The sequence below is a fragment of the Dendrobates tinctorius genome, unplaced genomic scaffold (genome assembly GCF_039654945.1).
Source record: "Dendrobates tinctorius isolate UK_male_01 unplaced genomic scaffold, ASM3965494v1 ptg000104l, whole genome shotgun sequence".
Taxonomy (NCBI): domain Eukaryota; kingdom Metazoa; phylum Chordata; class Amphibia; order Anura; family Dendrobatidae; genus Dendrobates; species Dendrobates tinctorius.
Window position 1 is genome coordinate 20,875,827 of NW_027361772.1, and position 24,844 is coordinate 20,900,670.

At 47.3% G+C, this 24,844-nt stretch overlaps 1 protein-coding gene across 7 annotated transcripts in view; it reads right to left on the reverse strand.

The window, feature by feature from the left end:
* Positions 1–1,198: 1,198 nt before the first annotated feature.
* The window catches only part of POLR3D (RNA polymerase III subunit D), a 34,241-nt gene continuing 10,595 nt past the window's right edge, over positions 1,199–24,844 (reverse strand). For 5 of the 7 annotated variants that reach the window (XM_073588935.1, XM_073588933.1, XM_073588936.1 and 2 more), the window contains exons 2-9: positions 24,142–24,295; positions 22,838–22,881; positions 17,425–17,573; positions 17,198–17,322; positions 16,935–17,103; positions 4,175–4,446; positions 2,976–3,128; positions 1,199–1,614 (exon numbers count right to left, since the gene is read on the reverse strand). In XM_073588935.1, coding sequence (XP_073445036.1) covers positions 1,492–1,614; positions 2,976–3,128; positions 4,175–4,446; positions 16,935–17,103; positions 17,198–17,322; positions 17,425–17,573; positions 22,838–22,881; positions 24,142–24,294 — 1,188 coding nt within the window. In that variant the 5' untranslated portion in view covers position 24,295 and the 3' untranslated portion in view covers positions 1,199–1,491. Of the gene's footprint in view, positions 1,615–2,975; positions 3,129–4,174; positions 4,447–16,934; positions 17,104–17,197; positions 17,323–17,424; positions 17,574–22,837; positions 22,882–24,141; positions 24,296–24,411; positions 24,490–24,844 lie in introns of all 7 variants that reach the window. The other 2 variants (XM_073588934.1, XM_073588931.1) reach the window with 1 other exon arrangement.

Sequence of the window (24,844 nt, forward strand, 5' to 3'; positions counted from 1 at the left end):
CCGCAATCTTCGCCACAGGATAAAATGTCCCTGGTATATCCGATTTTGACAGAAAACGTCTTAAAACGTGCCAAATAACTTGCTGAATAAAAGCAAGTATGAATGAGAGCGAAAATTGAGAAATATAGTCGCGTAGTCCGTAGCTGTAGAGGGTCACCTCAGGAGCACGCACGCAGTGCGACTTACATCACCTGCGCCTAGGCCACGCCCCCCGCTAAATAGATTTCTCAGACCAGATGAAGCTGATGTATTTAGTGTTAAAATCCATATCAAGAATGGCTTCGTAATGTTGATATTAACATAAGCATTTTATTAGTCCGCTTGTAGAGTAAGAGCGCTCATAAGTCCAAGAGTCTCTTACCCAACCAGGCTGTCAGCTGTAGCTTGTACTGAGCAGAGTGAGATTCAGCAGCACCTGGGATGAGGAGCTGTCGATCAGGGTAGATGGAAGTAGTTTCAGCAAGGAGGGGGGACACCGAGGAGTTGTCAATCAGGGTAGATGGAAGTAGTTTCAGCAAGGAGGGGGGACACAGAGGAGCTGTCGATCAGGGTAGACGGAAGTAGATTCAGCAAGGAGGGGGGACACAGAGGAGCTGTCGATCAGGGTAGACGGAAGTAGATTCAGCAAGGAGGGGGGACACAGAGGAGCTGTCGATCAGGGTAGACGGAAGTAGATTCAGCAAGGAGGGGGGACACAGAGGAGCTGTCGATCAGGGTAGACGGAAGTAGATTCAGCAAGGAGGAACACCGAGGAGTTGTCAATCAAGCAAGATAGGCGGAAATTCAGCAAGGAAGGACACTGAGGAGCTGTTGATCAGGGTAGATAGGCATTGGTACAGCAGGGAGGGGGGACACAGAGGAGCTATCGATGAGGGTAGACAGAAGAACATTCAGCAAGGAGGAGGGACACTGAGGAGCTGTCGATCAGGTTAGATAAGGAGAGATTCAGCAGGTAGGCAGGACCACTGAGGAGCTGTCAGGCTAGGTGTTCAAAGACTGAGTTTACACCAGGAACCACGTGCTTTTATAATACTGCAATTCTCAAATGGCAAAGTTACTGCAGCGCCCCCACAGACATCAGGGTGCAAGTGCAACTGCATTCTCCTACCTCCAGCAAGGTCTGATGAAAACAAAAAAAAAAAAAAATGCACTTTCTGTATAATATACAAACTTGTATAGAAGAACATACACTAAAGAGTCTCACCATATGTCCACTTTAATAAATTACACTTTGCAGCCATACATCAGGTTCTCACCCTCCATCTTGGTGGCGCTGTAGAGCGCCCTGATATTTACAGGGAAAGTCACATACACACAGGGGGTCTCTATATCACCCCTTCACCTAACACAGTGTTCATTAAATAAGATGGCCCAAGACAATGATCCAGAAATAATTGTGCCACCAGAACCTAACGATACTCCATCCCAAGTGCCCGGTGCGTCACGCCACATCAGTCTGTGCTGTACAATGCAGTCCTTCTCCGGGGATTATCAGCGGTGACGTCCCTCCAGAAGAGAAGCAAAGTCCGGTGAGCAGACAAGTTTATGCTGCACGTGTCCCAGCACCATCATCTCTCCTCTGCGAGCCTCCCCGACACTGACCGCCACCAGCTCCTGCAAGGGAATCAATGGGAGACAGTGAATCCAGATCTATAAAGCAGAGAACAGTCCTCTACTGCAGCGGTGACTCCGGAGATCCCACGGACTTTCCATTACATCTGAATGTCTCATACGCGGCCGTGTGCTAATTACATGGTAACGAGCTGAGCTTTGTTACCTGGATGTGACTCATCCTGTCCGCAGCGCTGAACAGCGGAGCACTGTGACAACATGAGCTGGCGTGCTGCGCTCTGTACACAGAGGAAACTGGAAAGCAGAGCAATCTGGATATATAGATGCAGCACGATTACTCATGGGAGAAAACTAAGCAGCAGCGGATATTTCACGTCCAGATCACAGCTATGAAATAAGTATATTTTAGCCTATAGCATCCCATGTTAAAGGGGTTTTTCATTAATGGCTTTCCTTAAAGAGAGCCTGCCATCTCAGAAAATGCTACTTACCTCCAGATTGATTCTACATCTGCACGTAAGTAGTGTTAAAATGATACCTGGACACCTTACCTAAAGTGTAGCTACTTCCTCTCGGAAGCTGCCGGCTTTCAGTCATGGAGGTGTGCACTGAGCGGCTACAGTCACAGCTCACTGTACTCTGACTGACCGCTATCAGCATGCCCAGGCAATTTGACTGACAGCTTAATGCAGAGTGAGCGTCAAAGTGCCGGGACGTGCTTAGATCCGCCAACTCACAGTATAGCGATTGGTGCACTGAGCGATGATGTAGTTGCTCCATGCACAACCCATGACTGAAACCTGGTCACAAGAGAAAATAAGTTCACACAGTGCTTATTTAGGCTGCATACTCCACCAAGCAGGACCTGTGGACTCAGGTCACGTGCCCCTGAGGACCTTGTCACAGGTCCTTCTGCACTTCTATGTTGCTGCTTGCATGTGATTGGTCAGTGTCATACAGGAGACCAGAGGACACGCCCCCAGTGAAAACTGTCTGATAACTCATTAGGTGACAAATTTGATTGCTAATAACTCCAAAACAGAGAGGAATAGTTAAAAAAAAATAAAATAAATAATCAGCTCTGCAGCCACCATTACCTAGCGTGTCCAGCACAACATGAAAAAAGTGTTTTAGGGAGGCTGTCTGGGCAGGATCTGACGTAACTGCAAGTGCTTCTACAATTGTCTAACGTCCAGTGAGTGCACAGATTCAGCTAGGGAACCCTGTATGATACTTGCTTGCCAAGTCAAGTTGCATCCCACCATGGCAAATCTCATACCGGACACGAGAGTGTGCCCAGACAACCCCCCCCCCCTTTTTTTTTTAAATATATATCTGTACATTTCAAGGAGAATTTATTTTTTTTCTAGTTAACACAACTTTTCTGGAATAAATGTTCTTACCTGTAAGAAGGAGCAAGATGTTCCCATGTTGACGTCAAGAGTGACCTTGCCCATGATGAGCTGCACCTTGCCTGATTTTCTCATCACTAGTTTCCCGATCTGACCCTCAGACAGATCATTCAGGGAGCAGCTTTCATCTGCTGCATTTGCCTCCTATTATTAGAGAACAGATGTGACGGAGATAACCGTGATCCAACATTTATGATCAGCGTAGGACTGTCTCTAATTAGTGCCCTATATATAGAAAGATTCATCACAGTGATGCAAATGACATGGGGAGTTATGAGTCCCTGGGCCAGCGGTGTACGTGTACATACACATATTATATATATATATATATACACACACACACACACACACATATATACATACACACACACACACACACACACACTATGGGCAGCTACAAACATCGACGAACAGCACACAAAGAAAGAAGGCAGAATGCTGTGCTCACATATTCAGTATCTATATAAACTTGTCCCATAGAGTTCATTTGGGGTGATGGAGGGTTTGCCCACTTTTTTTTTTTTTTTTTACCATCGCCAATAATGTCCATATTGCTTTTCGTACGTCCTGCCTACCCCACCCAGATAGCTATTTCAGCATCTGTGCACTTTTCTTTAGCGGTTTTCTGAGTTCCCATCTTGTTGTGATCCAACACGTCCTGTGCAGGGGTTTACACCCGATGGTGACATATCACGTGACCACCAGCAGTGGCAACCAAGCCAGCACCATCAATACCCAAAATACCTCCTTTCTAAGCCTGTCCACTCCACTTACTAAGCCAGGAGGCAGATTAATGCACAGATGCAGTACAGAAGTTTCCATGGTGCATGCATGCAGCAGAGAGATCACATCAGCAGCTGCATGCGTCTTTTTATTGTAAGACGGATCTGTGACGATCCGTACGAGACTTGTGGTTCGGAAGGGGACCACTTTATATGGACCATTGCAGGAAGCTTGGAGGAAGGAAAGAAGAGACCATCTGACTGCAAGCAGCAGAGCGGGAAGTGGACAACATGGGTAATGTATTGTATCTGTAAAAATGTCCAGTTTGATGCGTTGCCATAGAAAACAGCGGCAGTAGCGACTATCCCCGCTAACCTATACAATCCTTCTGAAATATCATGCCCAGCACGTATGTGGGGGTGGAAGACAACCAATAAATGTGCAGAACCAACTAATGTCCTACGCACCTGGCTTTTGTCCTTCACTAGTAGCATGTGGCCGTCCTCACCCTGCACTTCAGTCCTGACCGGTCGGGAGTCCTGGGTAGGCGGCTGTCCTGGAAGAGTGTCCGGGAGTTGCATGAAGAACAAAGCGTCTTCTCCAGAGACCTGCAGAGATTCCAGTAACTCCGGAAGAGATATGTCCTTTTTCTCCGGGGGCTTTTTCACGGCCGGAGCTTTGCCTGGTGGAACACCAGTCCTTAATGTTCCCTCGTCATCTTCCATAGTTTCTTCCTTTACTGTGAAAAGGAAAACACGTCCTATGACACGGAGGTCTGAAGCGAAGACAGACAGTGGGCAAACCTTTTAAGATCAAAAATGTATATCGTTCCACTAGTCAGGCACAAAGGCTGTCACAGTTGTTATCGGGTATATAGGGCTCCCAAATTTCTGCTAAAATTGGGGTAAGAGAGAATGACTTGTGTCCGAGATGTGGTTCGGGCCCTGACGATTTGCTACATACGTTTTGGTCATGTGGTTCCATCGGGAATTTCTGGACTCAGGTCACAGACCACATAAGCACGGTGTTTAGGGTTGTGATTCCTACGCATCCTCTGGTTTGTGTCTTGGGTTTTGTGGTCGGGGTTGCGGAAGATGCAAACATAAGGTTGGCCCTCAAAAGAACGTTCTATCAAGCCAGGAAAACTATAGCAGCGCACTGGTCGGATAGCGGGGCACCTACATTTAGGAAATTTATAGAAAAAATTAATCTAATGCTACGTCTGGAAGGAGTATATCTAAAGAGGAGAGCCCTGAATAAATTGTGTAAAATGTGGGAGGACTGGAGAAGTCACCAAGGTATGGATATTGTGTCCTACCTTGGGCGTGGTGGGTAACATTATTACATGTGTCGAGAGAGATGTGTCTGATTTAAGGTCCTTGGAGTGATGCATATAAAACCTGTTTCCATAATGTCCTTGCTGTTTCGGGTGAAAACTAAAGAACTTGGAGACCTGGGACTTATCTTTCATAATGTTTATTTGCACATGAGTGTACAGATTGCCGCATTCAGCTTAAATATGTTCTTTAACATAATGTAATACTTTCTAAATGATATGTGGTCCGGAACAAGAAGGGAGGGAGGGGGTTTGGTTGTATGTTGAAAAATTCATTAAAAAATTTCTCATTTAAAAAAATAAAAATGTATCTTGTATCCAAAGGAAAGGTCAGACCATTTGGACTTCACTAGCCGGAGAAAAAGGCTCGCCTAAAGGAAGCGGAGGTGGAGCAGGTGCATCTCTACTCCATTCATTGCCTGGGGGACTGCCGGAGAAAACAGTACAGCGCTCCGCTCTTTAGAGCAGTCCCACAGACAATGCGCGGCCTTCTCTGCAGAGCTCCGGGTCCCACTGATTAGACCACCAACAGAAGGCAAGTTATCCCCTATACGCTCTAATATATATACACACACACACACACACACACACACACTTCATGCCCCAGCCTGTTTTGACCTTCCTGACAAGGCTAATTTTTACAATTCTGACCACTGTCACTTTATGGTTCTGGCTTACAAATAAAGAGGTCAAATACTGGCCGAATACTGAACGTGGCCAAATCAGAGAGTCATATCGCACAAAATAGTTAATGAATAACATTTTCCACATGTTTACATCAGCACAATTTTGGTACCAATTGTTTTTTTTTTTTGTTAGGATGTTATAAGGGTTAAAAGTTGACCAGCGATTTCTCATTTTTTCAACAAATTTTACAAAACCATTTTTTTTTTTTTTTAGAGACCGCATCACATTTGAAGTCACTTTGAGGGGTCTAAATGGCTGAAAATACCCAAAAGTGACACCATTCTAAAAACTACACCCCTCAAGGTGCTCAAAACCATATTCAGAAGTTTATTAACCCTTCAGGTGCTTCACATGAATTTTTGGAATGTGGAAGGAAAAAATTACCGTATATACTCGAGTATAAGCCGACCCCCCTAATTTTGACACAAAAACCTGGGAAAACTTATTGACTCGAGTATAAGCCTAGGGTGGGAAATGCTCCATAGATTATTCCCCCATAAGAAGCTCCATAGATTATTCCCCCATATGCTGCCCCCATTAGAAGCTCCATATTGTTCCCCCATATGCTGCCCCCATTAGAAGCTCCATATTGTTCCCCCATATACTGCCCCCATTAGAAGCTCCATATACTGCCCCCATTAGAAGCTCCATATTGTTCCCCCATATACTGCCCCCATTAGAAGCTCCATATTGTTCCCCCATATGCTGCCCCCATTAGAAGCTCCATATTGTACCCCCATATACTGCCCCCATTAGAAGCTCCATATTGTTCCCCCATATACTGCCCCCATTAGAAGCTCCATATTGTACCCCCATATACTGCCCCCATTAGAAGCTCCATATTGTTCCCCCATATGCTGCCCCCATTAGAAGCTCCATATTGTTAACCCATATACTGCCCCCATTAGAAGCTCCATATACTGCCCCCATTAGAAGATCCATATTGTTCCCCCATATGCTGCCCCCATTAGAAGCTCCATATTGTACCCCCATATACTGCCCCCATTAGAAGCTCCATATTGTTCCCCCATATGCTGCCCCCATTAGAAGCTCCATATTGTTAACCCATATACTGCCCCCATTAGAAGCTCCATATACTGCCCCCATTAGAAGATCCATATTGTTCCCCCATATGCTGCCCCCATTAGAAGCTCCATATTGTACCCCCATATACTGCCCCCATTAGAAGCTCCATATTGTTCCCCCATATACTGCCCCCATTAGAAGCTCCATATACTGCCCCCATTAGAAGATCCATATTGTTCCCCCATATGCTGCCCCCATTAGAAGCTCCATATTGTACCCCCATATACTGCCCCCATTAGAAGCTCCATATTGTTCCCCCATATGCTGCCCCCATTAGAAGCTCCATATTGTTAACCCATATACTGCCCCCATTAGAAGCTCCATATACTGCCCCCATTAGAAGATCCATATTGTTCCCCCATATGCTGCCCCCATTAGAAGCTCCATATTGTACCCCCATATACTGCCCCCATTAGAAGCTCCATATTGTTCCCCCATATGCTGCCCCCATTAGAAGCTCCATATTGTACCCCCATATACTGCCCCCATTAGAAGCTCCATATTGTTCCCCCATATACTGCCCCCATTAGAAGCTCCTTAAGATTATTCCCCCATATGCTGCCGCTGCTGCAGCATGTAAAAATAAAAAAAAAAATGACATACTCACCTCTCCGTCGCTGGGTGTCAGATTCTCACCTGTCCTGCGTCCATGGCTGCTCACCACTATCTGCCACGTCATCAGTCAGTGACGTCCAGACTGCAGGGGACGCGGCGCGCACTAATCACGTCACCGCGCCCTCTGCTGTCTGAAGTCACTGACCGATGACAGACAGCAGCAAGCAGCGATGGACACAGGACAGGTGAGTATCGCTATACTTACCCGTCCTGACGCTGTGTCTTGAGCCCCCAGCTTCTCCGCGCTCTCTCTTCCTGCCTTCAGCGGTCACGTGGTGCCGCTCATTAAAACTCATGATATGCGCATATTCATGAGTTTTAATGAGCGGCACCACGTGACCGCTGAAGGCAGGAAGAGAGAGCGCGGAGAAGCTGGGGGCTCAAGACACAGCGTCAGGACGGGTAAGTATGACCTGACACCCCCGCCCCCCTCCCCCTCTGACCCCCCGGTGTATATGACTCGAATATAAGCCGAGAGGGGGACTTTCAGCCCAAAAAAACGGGCTGAAAATCTCGGCTTATATTCGAGTATATACGGTAACAATTACTTTTCTTTCACAAAATTTTCATTTAGACCCATTTATTTTACTTTAGCAAGGGTAACAGGAGAAAATGGACCATACATTTTGTTGTGCAATTACTCCCGAGTATGCCGATAACCCATATGTGGGGGGGACATCTACTGTTTGGGCGCACGGCAGGGCTCGGAAGGGAAGGAGCGCCATTTGACATTTTGAATGTAAAATATGCTGGAATAATTAGCGGACACCTTGTCATGTTTGGAGAGCCCCTGGTGTGCCTAAACAGTGGAAACCCCCAACAAGTGACCCCATTTTGGAAACTAGTCCCCTTAAGGAATTTATCTAGTAGTGCATTGAGCACCTTGGACCCACAGATGCTTCACAGAAGTTTATAGCGTAGATCTGTTGGGGAGAAAAAAACAAAAAAAGAAAAAACAAAAAAAAAACAAAAAAACACATTTTTCGCCAAATAAATCTTTTTTAGCTCCATATTTTGCAAAGGTAACAGGAGAAATTGCTTCACACAATTTGTTCTGTGATTTCTCCTGAGTACGTCGATACCCCATATGTAGGGGAAAACCACTGTTTCAGCGCATGGCAGGGTTTTTTATTGCAAAAACTAGTTTTTGCATCACCACATTTTGAGAGCTATATTTTTTTCCATATTTTGGCCCACAGAGTCATGTGAGGTCTTGCTTTTTTGCGGGACAAGCTGACGTTTTTATTAGTTCCATTTTCGGGCACATGACATTTTTTGATCGCTTTCTATTCCGATTTTTGGGAGACTGAACAAACAAAAACCAGCAATCCAATTTTTTTTTTATATACCGTTTCACGTGTAGTAAGATTGATAAAGCGGTTTTATTCTTCGGGTCAGTACGATGACAGCGATACCTCATTTTTTATGTTTTCACGCTTTTACACAATAAAAAATTTTTTATAGAAAAAATTATGAGAGCTAAAACTTTTTTGTCCACTGATTAGCTGCCATACAGCTCAGTTTTTTGTGGGACAAGATGACGTTTTCAGTGGTACCATTTTTATTTACATAAGTCTTTTTTATCGCGTGATATTGCACTTTTTGTTCGGCGGTATGATGATAAATAAACGAGGCAAAAAACAATGCTTTTTTTTACGGTGTTCACTGAAAGAGTTAACTAGTGGGACTGTTTTATAGGGCGGGTCGTTACGGATGCAGCGATACTAAATATGTGTACCTTTATTGAATTTTTTTACTTAAGTAAAATTATTTATTGGTATAATATATTTATATATTTTTTTTTGTTTGTTTTTTTACCACCTTTATTATATTGTCCCAGTATGGGACATTACTATATAATGTCAGATCGCTGATCTGATACTTACCATTGCTGAGTATCAGATCAGCGATCTGACAGGCAGGGAAGGAGGTTTCTTAGGCGCTGAGAAGCCACCTCCCTGCAGGACCCAGCGGCCATCTTGGAGCCAGGGGGTCTCCATGGAGACCACCGTAACAATGTGATCGCATTGCGTTGTCCTGGTGGGAGTGCAGAGAGCCCCCTCCCTGAGCGATGCTTCTCTACGCCCCCCCCCCCCAGTTTGGGGGGGAAAAAAAGTGCATCTTACAAAGCGGAAAATACGGTAATTTTGTAATCAATTTGTGTGTGATGCATCAGCACTAAATAGTCTAAGTTAAGCGAAGTCAGAAATTACATTTGTGGGATCAAATAATTAAAAATTGGTTCGTGCATATGTATTCACCTCTTTTGCGATTAAGCCCTTAAAAATTTCACATGCTTAGTAACAGGAAGTCTCTTTGTGCACAATCTAAGTGGAAAGAACATGGTACCACAAAATATCTGCCAAGAGAGGGTCGCCCACCAAAACTGAGCCCTGGCAAGGAGGGCATTAATCAGATAGGCAGCACAGAGTCCAAAGGTAATCCTGAAGGAGTTGCAGAGTTCCCAAGCAGAGACTGGAGTATCTCTCCATGCAACCACAATAATCCAAACGCTCGATAGAGGTGGTCTTTATGGATAAATGGGCAGAAAAAAGCCTTTACTTGCACACAAAAATTGTAAGGCTCATTTTGAGTTTGCGTAAAGACATGTGGGAGACTCTCCAAATGTATGGTGGAAGGTGGTGTGGACAGAGGAGACCAAAAACAGGATTTTTGGGTTGCTTACCGTAAAATCTGTTTCTCGGAGCCTTCATTGGGGGACACAGAGACCTTGGGTGTATGCTGCTGCCACTAGGAGGCTGACACTATGCACAAAAAAAGATAGCTCCTCCTCCGCAGTGTACACCCCACCGACCGGCAGAGAATTCCTCAGTTAGTGAGAAAGCAGTAGGAGAAGTAACAGAATAGGTTGACAACATAAACAACTCAACTGTAACCATTCAACCAAAGTAAGAACAGGAGCTGTAAAACATGGGAGGGTGCTGTGTCCCCCAATGAAGGCTCCGAGAAACAGATTTTACGGTAAGCAATCCAAAAATCCTGTTTTCTCGTTCACCTTATTGGGGGACACAGAGACCTTGGGACGTCCCAAAGCAGTCCCTGGGGTGGGAAACAAACTTCCATCAGGCCAGCGGACTCACCACCGCGGCCTGCAGAATCCGTCTACCTAGGCTGGCGTCCGCCGAAGCGTAGGTGTGGACTCTGTAGAATTTCACAAACGTGTGAACCGATGACCATGTTGTAGCTTTGCAAAGCTGCAGTGCGGAAGCTCTGTGGCGCACCGCCCAGGAGGCACCCACTGCTCGAGTAGAGTGGGCCCTGATACCCGGAGGGGCTCCGCGACGCTTAACACGGTAGGCTTCCAGGATAGCCGATCTGATCCAGCGAGCAATGGTGGCTTTTGACGCCGGGTGACCTTTCCGCGCTCCATCAGGGATAATGAAAAGGGACTCTGTCTTTCGCAAGGAAGTCGTCCTAGACAGGTAGACTCTTACCGCCCTAACCAGGTCCAGCTTGTTCAAGGACCGCTCTCGGGGATGAGTTGGATTCGGACAAAAGGACGGGAGCACGATATCCTCGTTGAGGTGAAACGAGGACACCACCTTCGGAAGGAACGAGGGTGGAGGCCGCAGAACTACCTTATCCTGGTGGAGAACCAGAAAGGGAGAGCGGCACGAAAGAGCTGCCAATTCCGACACGCGCCGGACGGAGGTGATGGCCACCAGAAAGGCTACCTTCCAAGAAAGGAGAGAAAGGGAAATATCCCTGAGGGGTTCAAAGGGCTGACCTTGCAGAACCTCAAGAACCAGATTAAGATCCCATGGATCCACGGGCGCCCGGTACGGCGGGACCGTGTGAGCCACGCCCTGAAGAAAGGTCTTAACCTGAGGACGGGAAGCCAACGTTTTCTGAAACAGAATGGACAGCGCCGAAACTTGACCCTTCAGGGAACTGAGGGCAAGCCCCGCATCCAATCCTGCCTGAAGAAACGCTAGTACTGAAGGGAGCGAAAAGGACATGGGTGCGACGTTATTGGTCTCACACCAAGTGAAATAGGCCTTCCAAGTACGGTAGTAAATCTTGGAAGATGATGGCTTTCTGGCTCGGATCATGGTCTGAATTACGTGGTCGAAAAATCCTGCTCGTTTCAGAACCTCGGTCTCAACAGCCACGCCGTTAAATTGAGCGGCCGAGAATTGGGGTGGCAAATCGGACCCTGAGACAGAAGATCTGTTCTGTCTGGAAGCTTCCAGGGGGCGTCAGCGAGAAGGTTGACAATGTCCGCGAACCAAGACCTTCTGGGCCAATTCGGGGCGATGAGAATGACCGGAAGTCCTTCTGCCTTGATCTTCTTCAACAGCTTGGGAAGAAGAGGCAGAGGAGGGAACAGGTAGGGAAGTTCGAACTGGGACCAAGGAACGGCCAGGGCGTCGGCGCCCACTGCCAGAGGGTCCCGAGACCTGGACACGAATTGTGGGACTTTCCTGTTGAGGCGAGACGCCATGAGGTCTACATCCGGGGTTCACCACCAAAGGCAGAGCAGATGAAACACTTCCGGATGTAGGGACCATTCTCCCGCCGCGAAACCCTCGCGGCTGAGAAAATCGGCGGCCCAGTTGTCTACGCCGGGAATGTGAACCGCGGAAATTGTCGGGACGGAAATCTCCGCCCAACGAAGAATCTTGGACACCTCCGCCAGGGCTGAAACACTCCGTGTTCCCCCTTGGCGGTTGACATATGCCACCGCTGTGGCGTTGTCTGTCTGAATCCGTACCGGCAGTCCCTTGAGGAGCCTTTCCCAGTGGACCAGAGCAAGATGGATCGCTCGAATCTCCAGAACGTTGATCGGTAGCGCTGATTCCCGATCCGACCATCGACCCTGAACAGTGTGGTTGCGGAACACAGCACCCCAACCGAGGAGACTGGCATCTGTGGTTACTATCTGCCAGTGAATGGGAAGGAAGGATCGACCCGATAGAATGAGAGGTGACGACAACCACCAGTTGAGAGACCGCTTGATCCGGTAAGAAAGATGGACAGGGCGATCCAGGGACCGAGGCGACCTGTTCCATTTTGACAGAATGGCCTGCTGGAGAGGCCTGGCGTGAAATTGGGCAAAGGGAACTGCCTCTATCGCCGCGACCATCTTTCCCAGGACCCTCATGGCTGTACGGAGGGATGGGAATCGCGAGGTCTGCAGCGATCGTACTTCCTGCTGCAGAGAGAGAATCTTTTTTGTGGGAGAAAGACCCTTGACCGACGAGTGTCGAACAGAAGACCTAGAAAGACCAGGCGTTGGGTAGGAACCAGACAGGACTTTTTCCTGTTGACGATCCACCCGAAATTGGAAAGAGTGTCCAGGACGATTGACAAACTTTGGTGAGCCTGTTGGAATGAGGGAGCCTTGATCAGAATATCGTCTAGGTACAGGAAAAGAACGAGGCCTCTGACTATCAACAAAGCCATCAACGCAGCCATGATCTTCGTGAAGACTCTGGGAGCGGTGGCAAGACCGAAGGGCAGTGCGACAAACTGGTAGTGGTGCTGTCGAATCGCAAAGCGCAGGAACTTCTGATGTCCGGAGAAAATTGGAACATGTAAATAGGCATCTTGGATGTCTATTGAGCACATGAATTCCTGCTCCTCCATGGAGGCGATGACCGAGCGAAGCGACTCCATGCGGAAGTGGCGAAGGCGGACCCTCTTGTTGAGCAGCTTGAGATCCAAGATGGGTCGAACTGCGCCGTCTTTTTTCGGCACTACAAACAGGTTCGAGTAGAACCCCGTGAAGCGCTCCGATTCGGGAACGGGCACAATCACCCCGGAACTGAGGAGAGCGGCGGTAGCTGTAGAGAACCCCGGGATCAAGGCTGGATCCTTTGGAGGCCGGGATTCGAAGAAACGATCCATCTTGTATCCTGAGGATACGACCTCCCTGACCCAGGCGTCCTCCACGGCGGCCAGCCAAACGTCCCTGAAGGAAAGAAGTCGACCTCCCAATTGGAAAGGCCCTTCGCGTGCCCGATGATAGTCATGCTGAAGTAGACCGTCCAGATCTAGATCTGGACGGTCTGCCCTGGGAGGAGTGGGGTCGCCAGGAAGGAGTGGGTCTGAAGGAAACTTTCCTTTTCTCATGGCGAGCCTGCGGTCTCTGTTGGCTGGAAGAGTTGTCCGCCGTATTGAAACGGCGGAAAGTCCGAAAGGGTCGAAACTGACACCTTAGTGGGGGTCTGCGAGGCTTGGACTGAGGGAGGAGTGAACTCGTGCCTCCGGTGGCGTCCTTAATAATCTGGTCCAATTGGGACCCAAAGAGGCGCACCCCCTGAAAAGGCAGGTTAGTGAGGGACTTTTTAGAAGACAAGTCCGCTTGCCATGCCTTTAGCCAAAGTGTACGTCGAATTGCAATAACGTTGCTTGACGCCTGAACTGCACAGGATGCAGCATCCAAGGAAGCGGAGAGAAGATAGTCCCCAGCATGGGAGATCTGATTGGCGAGATTGGCCAAATGCTCCGGTTGCGCCTTATCTAAGATGCCCTGCCGAAGGTCGTCTGCCCACGTGGCTATGGTCTTTGCTGTCCAGGATGAAGCAAAGATTGGACACACCGCCGCTGAAGCCGCTTCAAAGGCAGACTTCGCCAGGGATTCTATAATCCTGTCGTTAGAATCCTTTAGGGACGCCACGCCTGAAAGCGGGAGAACCGTGTTATTGGATAGCCTGGACACGGGCGGATCGACCGAGGGAGAGGCCGACCAGTTGTCCGTGAGCTCCTTAGCAAATGGGTAGAGTATGCCGAGACGTTTTCCTCTTTGAAAGCGTCTGGTCGGATCCTCTCTTTCCTTGGTAAAAATTTTCCCAAACTGGGAATGGAAAGAAAAAACCCTAGAGGGAGTTTCTGCCCGTCTGAACGAAACCTCCTGATCTGAGGATTTCGCAGGGGAGTCAGCAATATCGAAGGTATGATGGATCGCAGCAATGAGGTCCTGCACTGTGACCTTCATGCTTGCATCCTGGTCTGAATCCAGCTCTAAAATCCCCTCAGATGACCTGTCCGAAAGCGCTTCCCCTGACTCGGGAGAGGAGGCCCGAGAGGGAGACTGGTGAGAAGGGCTATGCGGTGAGATGGGACTAGGAGAGGATTCCGGCTGGGAATCTTGCCTGGGTCTTTTGCGACTACCGCTGGCTGATTCAGATGGAACAATTTGGGACCTGCTTGGCCCTGCTGAAGAGTCCAGGGGCAACTTATCAAGAACGGCCACCAGGGACTGAGACACCCTGGTGAGGTCTGCCATTGATTGAGATAGCGAGGAGGCCCAGCCAGGCATGGGGGGGCTCACTCTCACCTGGGGCCGCAGATGGCTCCTGGACGGCGTCAGGCTGAATTGGATTGCTACAATCCAGGCAGAGGGGAGTGGACTGGCCTGAGGGAAGTTTGCGATTGCACGAAGAACATGCAAAGTACTTGACTAAAGTGCAGGGAGGGGCGGTAGAGCGGGTACGATCAGACTTAGACATAGTGAAAAGCTGAGGTAATGCCGGAAGGTTGGGGGACAGAGGGCGGAGAAGGGTCAGTCTGCAGTGCAGAGCTACTCACGGTCCGGTGTCCCCAGAAGCGATGCTCTGCGACCTGTCAGTGGATGCAGGTCAGAGCGAAATCCGGCCGACAGACCTCCTGAAAAAACCAGCTGGAGAAGATGCTGTCCAGTGAGGAGCTGGTGCCCGGCTAACAGGCTGGGAAAATGGCGCCGTCCTGAGAAAAAGCGCGCCTTAGGAGAGGAGGGAGGGCGGAGCACCTCGCAGGGTTAAAATTCACCGCCCTCTAGCCAATAGCAGGCTGGGCAGGTGAAGGACAGGCGGTGGGAGGGCCTGGGAAGAGCGGGAGAGAAGCCCGCTTAGAAGAAAGGGGCGGGGGGCGTGGCCGCGAAGCAGCGGTAGGCCCGAACTGAAGCCGGGGCCTAAATTAGTTGCGGCGGCCGCCTGTCAGCAGGGGGTCGGCGCGGAGGTCCGAAAAAGTGGGACGCCGCAGTCGCAAGGCGCTCCCAATGGGAAAAAACCCTGTGCTCCCTGTACCCAGAAAGGGGGGAGGGGAGGGGGGGGTGCCCAGCAACACTGAGCTGCCTATAGCCTTGTGGCGACTGCGAGCGACCGCAGCGCCTACCCCTGTGACCATTGAAGAGGTGACCGTCGGGAATGGGCAGCAGGTAAATAAATATGAAGCCGGGGCCTAATACTCACCTATCCACGATCCGTTACCTGTCTGAAGAAGTCTTGCGTCTCATCCAACCGACAGGCTCTGGTAGGCGAGTGGGAGGGAGACTGGCGACAAGGACCCCTGGAGTCGCTGGCACGTCTTGGTGTCGGCGTCCGTCTGGCTGGTCCTGCCGCGGAGAACTGCAAGGATACGGGGTGGCAGTACACGCCGTACTTGCAGACTCCATGTGGGAGTACAGATGTGACTTTTCACTCTGTATCCCTCCGTAGAACCTGAAAAGGAACGACGCACGACGAGGTAGATATGGGTCTAATAAAAGACCCGTGTCCACCTCCTACTGACACTAAGCTAAACTGAGGAATTCTCTGCCGGTCGGTGGGGTGTACACTGCGGAGGAGGAGCTATTTTTTTTGTGCATAGTGTCAGCCTCCTAGTGGCAGCAGCATACACCCAAGGTCTCTGTGTCCCCCAATAAGGCGAACGAGAAATTTAACTTTTTGGTCACCAAGGTAAATGCTATATTTGGTGTCAAACCAACAAAGCTCATCACCCCAAGAACACCATCCCCACAGTGAAACATGGTGGAGGCAGCATCATACTGTGCGGATGTTTTTCGGCAGCAAAAACAGGGAAGATGTTCCAAGTCAAGGGCAAAACAGATGGTGCGAAACACAGGGATATTCTTGAGCAGTTTCGCCTTGAGGAACTGGCAAAAATCACAATGGCAAGATATAGAAAACTCAGACACCTATCCAAAAGTGACTTGCAGCTGTAATTGCTGCAAAAGGAGGCTCTACAAAGTACTGAATTTAGGGGGTGAGTAGAGATGCAAACTAAAGTTGAGTTATTTTTGTAAAATTCAAGATTGGGAGGTAGTAAAAACTTAAAATGACAAACGGGGGTGGGGGTAAATATTTTCCCAAGCCAGTGTGTGTGTGTATATTTATATATATATATATATATATATATATATATATATATATATATATATATATATATATATATATTTATTAATAGGTTCTTTTTTAACAACTAACTAAACACAGTGAATGAACAAAAGTGAAAATCAACTCAATATTTGGTGTGACCACCCTTTACCTTCAAAACAGCATCAGTTCTAGGTGCTTGAAAACAGATTTTGAAGAAACTCTGTATGGAATTTTCTCCAAACATCTTGGCTCACCTTTTATTTTTATAAAGCATTCTTACTTTGCAGCATTTTTTCACACCTGCCTAAAACATTTGCACACTGTATATACTGAGCATTAGACATTCTCTTACTTCTCTGGAGTCCAAGGCAAAAAAATATACTCATTTATGTACTTTCTTACCTTTGACAGTGGAAGGCTCCACTTCCATCTTTTTTACTTTGAGTAAACCCATCATGGGCTTTGTGTCCTCTTCCTCCTCTTCATCTCGGAAAAGCCACCCTGAGTGGGCAAGTGGGAGCTGTACGGGCCGATTCTGGGCGTCGTTTCTCAATCCTGGGTCATCTAAAAACTACAGAGGGGACAAGAGATGAGTCAGGAACCACAAAGACAAGTAACACATCCAAGTACGCCATGAGTGATGCACCGACGGAGTCTCCTGATACCTTGTCATTTTCCAACATTAAGAGGATCTGTTTTGTCTCCTCCTCGGTTTCCCTTTTCTCCCTTTTTATGTTGATGATGTGCGAGGGTCCGAGGTCTCCAGAATCTGAGGGTCCGTCCCATGCAGCTACAGACAAAGCAAACGCAACATTGGAAAACAGGAAAAAAATGAGCCCTCGATCCACAAGTTTTATGGTCACAGTATTAGGCGACTTTCTTAAGGCATTACTTTTCTTCTTCAGCTGCTCTGCTGGTCCCTGCTCAAAGATGGAGTGACTCTGGATGACTTGTGGCCTCCCGCGTCCTCTGCCCGATCCATCGCGGCGGTCTCTGTTGCGGTCTGCCCGCTCGACTTTCACGGATACCTCCTCCTTCGGCCTTTAAAGGTATGAAAAAAAAAAAAAAAAAGTCACAACGGTCATAGTAATAATCAGACAAGGCAATAACATTTAATTCTAAAATGATACCTATGAGCTCACGTTCAGGATTTGCAAAAATTACAGCAAATCCAGATTTGTTGGCAGGAAAAAAAAAAAAAAAAGTGTTTTTTTTTTACATGAGGTTTTAGTTGCATATTTTTTCCTTACACTTTAGTATGGGTGAAATCTTTTGCAAAAACGCTGTAAGAATTGAATCTGCTGCAAATACGCAAGGAAAAAAAAATAAGCATGAAAAAAAAAAAGAAACGAAAAAAATCAACATGCTCACATAGCGCCTTACAGAGATTTACTTGTTTTAAGTATGAAAAGTTTAGCAAATTACTAATATACTTGTTCCTCCTTTTTTCGAAACACCCATAGAAGTGAGAGAAAACGGAAGATGCAGATCCCACATTTTTCGAACAAATCCAACAGATCTGTCATAAATGTGTCTCAGATGGGATAATCTCTTTAACTTTGATATCCCTTGTAAAGCCGGGTTCACACATGCGCGGAATACGGCCAAGTCTCGCACATCAATACCCGGCACTGCCGCCGGCACTCAGGAGCAGAGCGTGCGACTCCATGTATCGCTATGCAGCTGCACGCTTCAATCCGAGTGCTGGTGGCAGTGCCGGGTATTAGCATGTGAGACATGGCCGTATTCCTCGCATGTGTGATCCCGACCTTATAGACACACCAATGTTTCAGCGGTCACCGGACGGGAGTCCTTCCACCAACAGCCTCCTTCCTGACAAGTCTTCTCGGCTCCTCTTGATTAGCCGGCCTGGCACAATGTCAGAAAAGTCGCACCAAGCCGGTTAAGCAAAAGAAGAGCAGCAGACGCTAACCGGTACGAGGCAGTTTGCAGGTTTCCCATCTGGAAGCCACAGATTATGGACATGGTCGCTGGGCAAGCTATTTTTCACACAGACCTTAGGTCTGAGAAAAAAAAAAAAAAGAAATTTAGAAAAAAAAAAAAAAAAGTATATATTATATATTCTGGTCTGTAATTAAGGTCAGACTAGAGCGTGCAGCGATTTTTTTTTTTTTCATTTTTATTTAAAAAAAAAAGTGTGTATATATATATTATATGTATGAGATATAGATAGATATATATATATATATAATATATCTATCTATCTATCTATCTATCTATCTATCTATCTATCTATCTATATATATATATATATATATATACACACACACATACACACACTAGCTGAAGAGTCCAGCGCATGCCCGGGCATAGTATCTAACTACGGTTAGTTATAACAAATTATAAGGATTATATCTATATATAAAAATGAATGAATGTGTGTATGTCCATCACAAACCATCTTTCATTTCACCAGAGCTGTTCGAAAGAAGCAGAGCTGTGACTGGTTGCTATGAGCAACAGTTTTCCCACTCCACAACACCTCAGCAGGCACTGACATGGTGGGAGAAATCTAGCATCCCCGGGAACATAAGCTCCCGGCCATTGTCTGCCCCCCTGAAAGGAGCAGACAGCACATGACAAATGAATCCCCCCCTCCCGTGCCCATATATCCATCACACATCCTCCATCCCGTAGGCACATCTTCTCTCTTAAAGGGATCATTGGTATGGAAGTTAGAGCAAATCCATCCAGGGATTTGGTTTTGAACCCAGGCCTCTCTTAAAGGGATCCCTGGTAAGGAAGTTAGGACAGTTCCACTCAGCTCTGTGATTCTGACCCCAGGGTCTCTTAAAGGGATTATTGGTATGGAATTTAGGGCAAATAGACTCTGCGCTTTGGTACTGACCCCAGGCCCTTCTTAAAGGGACCTCCGGTATGGAAGTCAGGGCAAATCCATCCAGCGCTTTAATTCTGACCCCAGGCCTCTCTTAAAGGGATCTCCTGTATGGAAGTTAGGGCAAATCCCTCAGCACTCTGATTCTCACCCCAGGCTTCTATTAAAGGGAATCTGTCACCCCTTTTTTGAGATATCATATAATGATATCATTCAATTGTGTGTCACCTAAGGATTCTCTTAGTACTTTTGCTTCCCCCTGACCCCGCACCTTTCATGCATAAATACCTTTTTTATATCGGTTCAGATGTATGTAAACTGCCACGGTCCGGTCCGATGGGCGGGGCTTATTCACCTGCTCCCCCATCCCTGTCTTGCTCTACGCAAAAAGAAATGCATAGAGCAAAACAGGGAGGGGGGAGCAGTTGAATAAGCCCCGCCCATCGGACCGGACCGTGGCAGTTTACATACATCTGAACCGATATAAAAAAGGTATTTATGCATGAAAGGTGCGGGGTCAGGGGGAAGCAAAAGTACTAAGAGAATCCTTATGTGACACACAATTGAACGATATCATTATATGATATCTCAAAAAGGGGTGACAGATTCCCTTTAAAGGGATCATTGGTATGGAAGTCAGGGCAAATCCACTCAGTGCTCTGGTTCTGACGCCAGGCCCCTCTTAAAGGGATCCCCAGTATGGAAGTGAGGACCGTTCCACTCAGCGCTCTGGTTCTGACTCCAGGCTGACGGGATGATGTGGGATATTAGGGGTAGTAGTCCGGTAGCTATGGCTGACGGGATGATGTGGGATATTATAGTGAATGTGGCTATGTGGAGTGGGCGCGGCTCTACACTCAACGGTATATATTAACTGAAGAGCCCGGCGCTGTCCGGGCATAGTAACTAACTATGGTTAGTTATAACAAATTATAATGGTTATATCTAGATTTTTTTTATATATATATATATATATATATATATATATATATATATTCTAGATATAATCATTATAATTTGTTAGAACTAACCATAGTTAGTTACTATGCCCGGACAGCGCCGGGCTCTTCAGTTAATATATATATGTTGAGTGTAGAGCCGCGCCCACTCCACATAGCCACATTCACTATAATATCGCACATCATCCCGTCAGCCATAGCTACCGGACTACTACCCCTAATATCCCACATCATCCCGTCAGCCAGAGCCACCGGACTACTACCCCTAATATCCCACATCATCCCGTCAGCCAGAGCCACCGGACTACTACCCCTAATATCCCACATCATCCCGTCAGCCAGAGCCACCGGACTACTACCACTAATATCCCACATCAACCCATCAGCCAGAGCTACCGGACTACTACCCCTAATATCCCACATCATCCCGTCAGCCAGAGCCACCGGACTACTACCCCTAATATCCCACATCATCCCGTCAGCCAGAGCCACCGGACTACTACCACTAATATCCCACATCATCTCATCAGCCAGAGCCGCCGGACTACTACCCCTAATATCCCACATCATCCCGTCAGCCAGAGCCACCGGACTACTACCCCTAATATCCCACATCATCCCGTCAGCCAGAGCCACCGGACTACTACCCCTAATATCCCACATCATCCCGTCAGCCAGAGCCACCGGACTACTACCCCTAATATCCCACATCGTCCCGTCAGCCAGAGCCACCGGACTACTACCCCTAATATCCCACATCATCCCATCAGAGCCACCAGACTACTACCCCTAATATCCCACATTGTCCCGTCAGCCAGAGCCACCGGACTACTACCCCTAATATCCCACATCATCCTGTCAGCCAGAGCCACCGGACTACTACCCCTAATATCCCACATCATCCTGTCAGCCAGAGCCACCGGACTACTACCCCTAATATCCCACATCATCCTGTCAGCCAGAGCCACCAGACTACTACCCCTAATATCCCACATCATCCCATCAGAGCCACCAGACTACTACCCCTAATATCCCACATCGTCCCGTCAGCCAGAGCCACCGGACTACTACCCCTAATATCCCACATCATCCTGTCAGCCAGAGCCACCGGACTACTACCCCTAATATCCCACATCATCCCATCAGAGCCACCAGACTACTACCACTAATATCCCACATCATCCCATCAGCCAGAGCTACCGGACTACTACCCCTAATATCCCACATCATCCCGTCAGCCAGAGCCACCGGACTACTACCCCTAATATCCCACATCATCCCGTCAGCCAGAGCCACCGGACTACTACCCCTAATATCCCACATCATCCCATCAGAGCCACCAGACTACTACCACTAATATCCCACATCAACCCATCAGCCAGAGCTACCGGACTACTACCCCTAATATCCCACATCATCCCGTCAGCCAGAGCCACCGGACTACTACCCCTAATATCCCACATCATCCCGTCAGCCAGAGCCACCGGACTACTACCCCTAATATCCCACATCATCCCGTCAGCCAGAGCCACCGGACTACTACCCCTAATATCCCACATCATCCCGTCAGCCAGAGCCACCGGACTACTACCCCTAATATCCCACATCATCCCATCAGAGCCACCAGACTACTACCACTAATATCCCACATCAACCCATCAGCCAGAGCCACCGGACTACTACCCCTAATATCCCACATCATCCCGTCAGCCAGAGCCACCGGACTACTACCCCTAATATCCCACATCATCCCGTCAGCCAGAGCCACCGGACTACTACCCCTAATATCCCACATCATCCCGTCAGCCAGAGCCACCGGACTACTACCCCTAATATCCCACATCGTCCCGTCAGCCAGAGCCACCGGACTACTACCCCTAATATCCCACATCATCCTGTCAGCCAGAGCCACTGGACTACTACCCCTAATATCCCACATCATCCCATCAGAGCCACCAGACTACTACCCCTAATATCCCACATCGTCCCGTCAGCCAGAGCCACCGGACTACTACCCCTAATATCCCACATCATACTGTCACAGCCGCCAGACTACTACTCCTAATATCCCACATCATCCCGTCAGCCTGTGGTCAGAACCAGAGCGCTGAGTGGAATTGCCCTAACTTCCATACCGGGGATCCCTTTAAGAGGGAAGATGTGCCTATAGGATGTAGGATGTGTATATGGGCACGGAAGGGGTGATTCACTTCTGTCATGTGCTCTCTGCTCCTTTTTGGGGGGGCAGACAATGGCTGGGAGCTTATATTTCTGGGAATGCTAGATTTCTACCACCATGTCAGTGTCTGCTGAGGTGTTTTATGGAGAGGGAAAACTGTTGCTCATAGCAACCAATCACAGATCAGCTTCTTTCAAACAGCTCTGGTGTAATGAAAGATGCTTCGTGATTGGTTGGTGATACACACATTCAGATAGATAGATATATATATCAACAGTAAGACGGCACAGGGGTACGGGCGGGTCCTTACTCTTCTTTTATCTTCCTGCCAATGATATTTGGAGCAAATGTTTTCTGTAGGGGACAGAAAAAAAAAATAAATAAAAAGGAAAGTAGATTATGATCAGTATTATATCACTGCAAATATTACTGCAGTCACCTAACGATTTAACAAAGGAGAAATAGCATTACTTAACCCCTTCTCCCCCAGACGATGTTCCTTTTTTTTTTTTTTTGCTCCCCTTCTTCCCAGAGCCATAACTTTTTTTTTTATATTTCCTCCCACGTAACCGCACGAGGGCTTGTACTTTTGAATGGAACCATTGATTTTACCATATAATGTACTGGAAAACGAGAAAAAAAAAAAGTTGCAAGTGTGGTGATGAAAAAGAAAAAAAAAAAAAAAAAAAGTGCAATTCCACAATTTTTTTTTTTTACTGTAAATCAGTCATCAAGTGTGGGGAAAGATACGAGCTCAGCATTATGAAGGGGTTAAAACTGTAACCAACTTTCTTTCTTCCCCATAAATCATTAGTACAGGTGAAAATAAGAAAGCACTTTTTTTTTTTTTTTTTTTTTTAGACACATCGGCCTCTTTCTCCTCCTGGACTGATCATTCGTTTCCGAACTTCTCAATTTGCAGGGAAAATGAGTCTTCAGTGAAGAAGACTTTCCCATTACGGAGACAGGAAAAAACAGTTGGTGCTCATAAAGTTCTATGGAGAGCTGCAGTGGTTGTTTCAAGAGAACGTCCGTGTCGGCCTCTTTCTTCTCCCTTCTCCATAGAATTTTATAAGCACCAACTGTCATGTTTTCTCTGCAATGGGAAAATCTATCATCACTGAGTACAGATTTGATTGAGTTCTGTTATCAGATCTGGAGTCTAATTATTTTTTAGGGGTCTTCACTACAGTGTGACAACTTTAGGAGTCTGGTATGGGATTTGAATAAGTTTAGGTTATGTGGATCTCTTAATTATGGGTAATAATCGTTAGTCCTGTGATTTTGGTTAATAAAAAAAAAAAATGGCGACCCTCTGATTTTTGATACTAGTTGGACGCTATGATTAGTAGTGATCGGGTTTTTTTGACTTTTTTTTTGTTATTTTGGAGCACACCGTCTCTAAAATAAAATAAAAAAAAAAAAAAAACTCCATGTCTCCAAGTTCACATAGCCTAACACCTCTCTACTGATGAGTCTCCTCCTTATCCAAGTTCAGGAACATCGCACTAAGGCGAACAGATTTTTCTTTGCAGAATTTTAACTTTTCTGACGCGGGTGAACGTAAATGTAAGATTTCCTCTTCTACGACGCACAATCACAGACTACACTCACCTTTCTGACACCTCCAAGGGTAAGATCCCGGGAGCGGATGGAAGGAAGGCGACCGGGCGTGAGTGGTGCTGAAGGTCTGCGCCCAACCAGACCCCTGGCTCCCCCAATTGTGGTCCTGGGGACACCAGGAGTGGGATCGTTCTTCCCGGACATCCTGGTAAACGCAGAAAAGGATGAATTTGGTTGATAATTGGAACACAAAGTCTCTACATTACTGTATCTATGTGAGGAGGATTAGGGTCTGCCGAAAATAGGGATTTGTGTACTCACTGTAAAATCATTTTCTCCGAGCCATTCATTGGGGAACACAGAGAGACAGTGGGTGTTATGCTGCTTGCCACTAGGACACTAAGTAAACCAGAAAAAAAAAAGTTAGCTCCTCCCCTGCAGTATACACCCTATCGCTGGATGAGATATCTCCAGTTCGGTGAAAAAAGCAGTAGGAGCTTAAACAGTCAACAATAACCATAACTATGTCAAAACCTAAAAATGCTACAATGAGCCAGTAGGCTAAACAGGGCGGGTGCTATGTCCCCCAATGATTGGCTCAGAGAGAAGGATTTTACGGTGAGTACACAAAAATCCCTAGTTCGCCTACGCCTCATTGGGGGGACACAGACAGTGGGACGTCCTAAAGCAGTCCCTGGATGGGGAGCATACATTTGCTAATACCCTATGTACCACTGAGGTACTGCCAATTGCA